At 55.3% G+C, this 8007-nt stretch overlaps 1 protein-coding gene across 1 annotated transcript in view; it reads right to left on the bottom strand.

Moving 5' to 3' along the window:
• Positions 1–295: 295 nt before the first annotated feature.
• Positions 296–8007, bottom strand: part of PDPK1 (3-phosphoinositide dependent protein kinase 1) — a 76707-nt gene continuing 68995 nt past the window's right edge. The window contains exons 12-14 of the mRNA XM_044233775.1: positions 7257–7314; positions 6221–6373; positions 296–5966 (exon numbers count right to left, since the gene is read on the bottom strand). Of these exons, the coding sequence (XP_044089710.1) occupies positions 5850–5966; positions 6221–6373; positions 7257–7314 (328 nt within the window). The 3' untranslated portion in view covers positions 296–5849. The remainder of the gene's footprint in view (positions 5967–6220; positions 6374–7256; positions 7315–8007) is intronic.

Raw genomic sequence — 8007 nt, 5'->3', positions numbered from 1 at the left:
CTCCCCACCGGAAGCGTCCGGCCTTTAATACCGTCCTCCTCTCTCTGTCCCGCCCACGGGTCCGCCCTCATAAAGCGCCCGCCCTGGTGTCACGCGGCAGGCGGAAGTTCCGGTCCGGAAAAGCGGCCGGCCGAGCCCCCTTCCGGCCGGAGCCGGGCGTCGGGCTCGAAGGGCTCGCCGGCCTCCGCCCCGCGGGCTTGCGTCGCGCAGACGCTGGGTTCCGGGCCCGGAATGCAGGTGGCCACTGTGCCCGACCCGCGCCCCCGGTCAAAGAAGAGTTAGGCCAGCGACCGTCTACACTCTACATGCTTTTTTATTACAAGACTACCGAGCATACGTGGAAAATTCATCATCCAGTAACTACATCTAAAGCACAAATATTTGAAAAAAAGAGAAGAAACAGATTCATTAAATTATATGATTAAATCATTGACCAAATAGAAAATTTATATAATAAAGCCAGAAAAAAAGTTGTAAAATATAGTTTACAATAATTATTCACATTCAAGGCTGTACATCAATACATACAACAACGTGGCCCCGAACATGAATTCAATCCAAATAATTCATATATTAGATTTTAAATAACACAGACTGAACTAGAGGCCAACAATAGCCAGCAAATAACCTTATATAAGAATAAAAATACAAAAGTGTATATCCTAATATCATTGCATTATTTGTTTTCATGTTTTAAATTTTTGCTTTGCCTGTACATCACAGTTACAGCTACAGACCAGGTAGAGAATTTTACACATGTTCTAACTGACTGCCACCAACCTGAAAGACAGCTACCATACTACTGATTCATCCTATTTTGTGTAAAGGAACAGCTACAGCAGCTCTAAATACTGCAAAAATTTATTTTTGTCAATGTCCAATCAAACTTCTGATAAGGATAGAGGCTTTTCACCAGCAAAATGACCCCTATCCCTAAGTCATTCTGCCAGACGGGTTGGGACTAGGGTGCATCACACGCTAAGAAAAGGTCTGCCTTTGTAAAAAGTTCTCTGCACGGGAAGGTTGGTGCTTCTTCATAGCGAAGAAGTGGGTTCTGGGGAAAACAGGTACACATGCAGGCCGGTTCAGCTGTCTGTCACAGCTGTCTTGAGCCACAGAGAAAATGGCTCTTCGCTGCAACAGCTCCTTCCCCAAACCAGTTCTCCACAGGCAGTCTGATTTGCAACTCCGCAACCCGGGCCAGCAGCCTGCACCCCTCAGACGCTCTGGAAGGGACTCCTGCCCTGATTTAAGGCACTTGCCATATAGGCTGCCTAAGAGGGAAGGGCCACACCCACCTGAGTCACCGTCAGCTCACGTGAGCTTTGGATGAAAAGAAAGGATGTGGAAAGCCATACATGGCGACATCTCTAAGAACAGTACCTTCATCGTATTCTGGGAAGTGACTGCAACCTCTGCATCTGGGGAGTGAGCACCCTCAGTCTGTGCATCGGACAGGGGGGCGGGGGACCCGGGGTGTCAGGGGAGGGCAGAAGTCCAATTCTGCACAATCCAGCCAAAATCTCTGGCAGACTTGTGATGCTGCATACGGCACCTGAAGAAACCTCTCATGCACCTCTCCCCTCGCAGTTAGTGGACCCCAAACTACAGAGGAGAAATTAGGAATGAAACCAAACTGGGTGGCCTGGGTTTGAAGCCAGCCAGCCAACCTGCAACACTGCGAGGGCGGACAGGGAAGGAGTCCCGAAAGCCACGAAGGTCAGGGCCACCACCCTCTACTGGAGGAGGCCTGACCGCTGAGCTGGAATGAACTGCTGAGACCTCCGTACTGAGCGCCTCCCCTTGAGCAGCACGGGGCCAACAGCCTTCCGGGAAACTCAGCTGCCTCCATGGTCTCTTCCTCAAGCAGAGGGTTTGCTCTTCTAAGGATTCCAAATGGCCCAGTGTATTTTTCGAGTCTGCAAACTTAATGACAAATCACCCACTGAGTGTGTGGCAAGGTCAGTTCAGCGTTTGTGTTTCTCTGCTGCCTGTGCAGATGCAGATTCAGTACCATTGTGCACACGAAGCACAAGCTTCGGAAAATCCCAGCAAGCGCCTGAAAGCCACGGCAGCAGGGACGGGAAGGTGCTAACATGCAAGCATAACCAGATTGTCAATGAAAATAAGGAAACGACTTTCGGAAGAATCTGTCACAAACGGACTGCAAGAAATGATATCATTTTAGCATTGTGGGGGGAGAAAAAAAAGAGCAGTCTTACTAGGACATCCTTGGGAACACACACTTTACCAGAGACGGATTTGTTCCGAATGAGGAGGTTGTGTACTAGAACTCTGAGCTTCCAGGCCTCAGGTCAAGACGCAGCAAGAGAGACTAACACCACCTTGAAAACAAACACTTTGTGACCCAAAAACACTCCCTCTAGAAACGGGGGGTGGGCCGGTGGGGGGGCATCGGAGTCAAAATCAAAGATTTATGAGGACATTCGCCACAGCATTATGTAAGTAGTGAAAACCCAGAGACCATCCAAATGTTTTGTAACAGGAAAATGGTCAGAGAAGTGATGGTAAAATTTATAACCATTAAGCTCTACAATCACTAAAAACAATGTTTTTAATCATGGTTTGTGATGTGAAGAAATGCCCAAGATAAACGATCGAGTGAAACAAGCTAGATGCAGAGCAGCATGTGCTTCATGTTCCCAGTTCAGTTGAAAAAAGCAAACACACGTGTGTGCATGGGGGTGGTGTCTCTACTGGGTGGTAAGCCTACAGGCCATGCTCTCGGAAAACAAATGTTTGAAGAAAGTACAGAAACACCTGGAGCCCCTGGGCTGGCACATGGCCCTGGTGAGTCTGTGCCACGGGGCTGCCTCCTGTGATGCCCACAGGCCTTGGTCACAAATACCACAGACGGCTGCAGGGCCTGAAGAAGGCGCGGGTCCTGCCAGCCCTGGTGCAAGCATGAGGCGTCTCCCGCAAAGCGGGTGTGTAACGCGCTCTCCTGAGAGCCAAGATCAGAGCAGCAGGACAGCACAGGGCCATGTGCCCCAGGTGGGGCCTTGTGTGGCCCCTGGGGCCACCTGATACCACAACCCAGTGGCCCTACTCCTGCTCAGGTCCTCAGAAAGAGGGAAGGAAACAGTCCCTCCCAAACCTGGCTTCCTGGAGTTCCCAGAGAGGGGTGACGCGCAGTGGGCCCCCTGAGCCTGTGGAGGCCACAGGCTAGCTCCCTGCCCTATGCCTGGCGAGGCCACATGGCGTGGGACTGGCCTTGCTTGCCGGCTATGAGGTTTGGCACTGAACCTTCTCCTTGCCCTCACTGACACACTAGTCAACAGCAGGACACTTTCTCGGCGTGGCTAAATCATCTGTACTTTCACGTACACCTGTGTACACACTTGACCGACAGCCATGCCCATGTCTTAGAAGGCAAGGCACCCGCACGCCGGGGCGGGAGCTCTGAGGACGAGCTGCACAAGACGAAAGCTGACACGGACAACCACAGGGCAGGGAAAGAACATGTATGTGCCTTTAAGGGGGGGGAGGGGCTCAAGGCTCTGAGTGAGAGGAGAAAGGTGGCATAGGGAGAAGGGCTCAGCTGTCACTGGCTCAGGTAAGGGCAGTCACTTCAACTCTGTCAGCTGCAAGCTAAACCCCGAACCCCTCATTCTCTAATTTCGGAGGTTACGATGGAGCTGGTGGGTGAAGCCCAGGAGGTAGTGGCACCGCCCAGGGGGAAGGCAGCAGCGGACGCCCATCCCCTCCCCCCCAAGCAGCCCGGCTGAGTGCTCTTATTCAAGCCAAATGCCAGCTCCGCTTGTCTCTGTAGCCAGACCCACGGAAGCACGCGGTGCAGCAGCAGCCCCCAACTCTCTGAACAGCCCACCCACAGACGGGGGTGCTCCAAGAAAGGCAAATGATCAACATGGGGAGAAACCTGGAAATTACGTTCCTGACGGCCCGGCAAGACTTACTTTTTTGAAAAGCAGGTGAACACAAAAGCGAAGAGGAGGAAGAGGGGAGCTTGACTTACGACCCTGGCCCCGGGCAGGCATGCCCTCAACAGCCTGGCATCCGCCCTGGCGCGGGCACATGTGCACACGCACCCTTGCTCGCGCACAGCTCTCACACAGCAATGCACGAGACTCAGGCCCCGGATGAAGGCCGCTGGCGCCCTGGCCCACCTCTGCTCCCATCCAGCTCCTGCACGGCCCAGCAGGGACACCTCCACAGCCATGCTTCCCTCCCAGGCTGACAAGGGTCACTCTTCTCACTAAACCCGTTTGAGAAAGACATATTTTGTCTAAATCTGGACCACTCTTCAACACGGGGTGTTGGATGCTTTGAGACAGGAGATGGGGGCAGAGTTGTCAGGGGGAATCTTTTGTGTGTGAACCTTGTGCTGGTGCCTTCATGAAAGTTAAAGGAAACTATGAAGTTGTTCATCCCCTGGAGACAGACAGACATGTCTGTGAGTGGCCTGCAGGCTGTGGACCGCCCTCACGGGACAACCTGGGCAGGGAGAGGAACTCTGAGCCCCACCAGGCTTACTGGCTTTCTCTGTCCAGGAGGCAGCAGCAAAGAAATCAAAGGACTGGTAAATCGTGGACCCCCTGTGGTATGTGCACATACCGCATGAACTGCCTCTGAAGAGGGAAAGGCAGGCCAGCTAAAAGCACAGGGGTGAGCAGGCTGGGCGCTCAGACCCCAGTGTGGTGTTCCTATCCTCGTGCAGGGAGACCAACGCTTTCATCCCGGCAAGGCCCACGTCTTGCTGGGGATAAATGACCTGGCAGCAGGAGAAGGCTTTCAGACTTTCACTGTGGATATGTGAACGTGCTGGGAGTCAGGCTACGAGAACGTTCCCTCACCATGAAAGGGGTGTGTGTCACAGCTGGGCGACCACTGGTGCCCAGAGCCCCTCGGCCCTAGCAAACTGCTCCAAGGGCCTACACGTTCCACCCTCTGACCAAACTCTCAGGGGGAGTTCATCAGGCAGCACTCCTCCACGTGGGTGACACTGGGCCCAGTCTGCCCTGCTGCGCAGGCCTTCCATGGAGCAGAGCACAGCCCTCCCTATCTCCTGGCACGAGTGGGCGCCCACTGCTCACTATGCTCTTTCTGGACCCATGCCTCCTTCTAGCTCCACAGGGCCAACCCCACGCAGAGGGACGTTCAATCCGAACAGCCTGCCGGCACCCTCCGACCTCAGCAGCAGCCCCATCGCGCACCCTGACAGCCCGCTCCATGTCTCCCCACCTGGAGCCTGCCCAACGAGCACAAGGCATGGAGCACTCGCAGCCAGAGCGATGCAAGAAGGCCAGCAGGGGCCCTGGCGGGGCACAGGGGCATCAAGTAGGGACACAAGAAAAAGAGCACACGGACCAAAGCCAAGAACCCCCCCGCCCTGCAGAGATTGAAGCCGCCCTGGCAGAGGCGCACACGGCTCCCTGCCGACGGGTTCTGTGATAACTGAGGGGCAGGAAGAGCCCAGACACACATCCCATCCCCTCGGCCACAGGAGGACCAGCCGGTGGGTGACCAGGGCATGTGGCGCAGAGCTGGTGACTTGAGTCTGTTCCACTCGCCCGGGTGGGAGTCAGGTGGACGTGCACAGCGCTGGGTCCCCCCGGCAGGGAGAGCCTGGGGAGCCTCCACAGAGCACAGAGAGCAAGCAAAGCGACCCTGAATTCCTTTTCGTTATTGGTTTTGTTCTTTGTGTGGTTGGGTATTTTTTTCTTCTTTTCTTTTAAATAAAAAAGCTGCAAGGTTCCGCCGTCTGCGTCCCCCTTGAGATGGCTGGCAGGTGGTCTGGAAGCGTCCCAGAGGGTGGCGAGCCGCGCTGGGGCACGTGTCCTGGCAGCAAGAGCAGCAGCTGTGGCCTGTCACTGCACTGCGGCATCCGGGTGGCTCTGGTATCTGTGTCTCCACACCTCCTGGATCTTTTTGCACCATTTGTGAGCATTCCCACTCGGGTCCATCAGGTAATACGTCCTGTTCGGCTGCGGAGACAGAGACCACGTGACATCTCAAGGGGGTCCCACTAAGAGCAGCACCCCACTGCGGCCGCCACGGGGACCTCAGAAGGCACGTGAGCGTGTGGATCTCCCCTGCCATACGTGCAGACTTCACACGTGCACACAAGGACCCCCAGCTCCCTCGGGTCAGCCCCCTCCTGACGAACAGGCACAGGGGCCCGGGACCCAACGAAAGGAGCAGACAGCCCCCCTGCAGAGCACGGCCTGTACAAACTCACCGTGTGCACGAAGAAGGTTTTAAAATTCTTGGCCTCTGGTCGGAGCTCTTGTGACCACGGAATTTCCCCTTTCAGGACTTTGTTGACAGGATCCACATAATACAAGTGGGGCCCTTCTGTAAGCAGTAACTGTCGTCGTCGTGCAAACAGGCCCTGATGCAAAAGGAAAAGGCCCTGCTCATCAGCGCTCAGAAGTGGGGGCGGGCGGCACCTACTGCAGCCTTGGAGGCCGGGCCATCACAGCAGCCCGGGCTGCCAGGACCGGCGCCAGCCCCCAACCCTCTCCCTGGGACCTGGCCTTCCCCCCGGCCATGGCCCTGGCCTCTCAGGTCAGAGAGGGGCAGGCAGAACGTAGCGCCCAGCCTGCCTGGCCTTCGTGGGCTGGATCCCAACAGCCCCACTTGGGCGTGTCTCCCTCCCTTGTCACACAGAGGGGTGGCGGCGCCGGCAGGCAAACCTGAGCCTGCTCCACCGAGCCTGCTGGGTAGACTCAGGGCCCCCCTCATGCCCTCTGCACCATGGGCAGGGGTGGGTGGGGTGGGGGAACGCATGCTCCCCACTGCTGGTGCCGCACAGGGCCGGCGTGTGCAGCATGGCCAGGAATGGAATGGAGGCCTGGAAACTGAATTCAGAAAGGTCCGCGTTGGCAGAGTGAGAGCGTTTGTGGAGCCTGAAATTTCCGACACAATTAATCCATTTAATTAATCCAGAAAACAAACAAATAACAATTTTCAAAAACAATTCTAATTAAGTAAGACACAATTTGATAGGATATCAAAACCCTGGTTCCAAGCCAGAAACGAGAGGCTGTACTTCTATTTTACCACAGTCTTCCTGTGTGGTTTCAAACAGCTTCCCCTGAGTGGCTCAAGTCTTCCTGAGCTGCCCAATCTAGAAATGATCTTTCGAGAAAGGGAACCAAGACCAAGGATGCACACACAGCAAGGGTCAGGCGGAGCCTGCGGTGGGGGGCCAGACCCTGACGCGGCTGAGACGAGACAGACACTCGGGGAGGTGCGGCAGGAATCAGACTTACCTTTCGCTTATCTACGGGACCCATCTTTAGTATTAAGTTATTTTCTACAAACTGATGCCTATAAAAAGAAGAAAACAAGAGTGAGACTCGCAAGTCAGGGTCAGAAACTCTCCACACTCCTCCACTCAAACCGAACTTCCTGAGGGCATCTGTGACCCTCGCCCAAACCTCTCCAGTCACAGCCCCAACTCGCTCCAGGAACTCGGGGGCCCCCACTGTCACAGCCCACGTGGGCACCCACCGCTTGGAGCCTTTGGTCGGGGTGCAGACCGGCACTGACACACGCCAGCACCGCCGCCTGCTGCCACCTCTGGCTTGGCAGCGCCTACCTGGTAGCAGGAAAGGAGCGGCAAGGTGACACTGTCCTTCCCCATCTGAACACAGCTGGAGTGCACATGGAGCCCCGGACAGGCTGCAGGCTGCTGAGAGTCAGCCTCAGGACACACTGTCAGCCACGCGCTACCTCCCCGAGCAGGGCCCCCCAGTCCGATGCTCAGAAACCACTGAGCAGCTGGGAATCACAGATCCAGAAAGACCTCGGCCGGGCTCGGTTTAAGAACCCCTTCTCCGTTGTTTCTACCACAGTCACAGAGCACGCCCACTCAAATACGGTAGGAACTGGGAGAGCTGGGAGGAGAAATCGAGGAACACAATTTCGACTTACAGCGCATCGTGAGCAAATACTTGACACTTGGGCTCTTAGCCGGATCAAAGACGTTACTTAATGTCTGCAGGTTCTTGCTTTTGGTTA

Source organism: Neovison vison, chromosome 14 (genome assembly GCF_020171115.1).
Source record: "Neovison vison isolate M4711 chromosome 14, ASM_NN_V1, whole genome shotgun sequence".
NCBI lineage: Eukaryota > Metazoa > Chordata > Mammalia > Carnivora > Mustelidae > Neogale > Neogale vison.
This window is presented reverse-complemented; position numbering and strand designations above follow the sequence as displayed.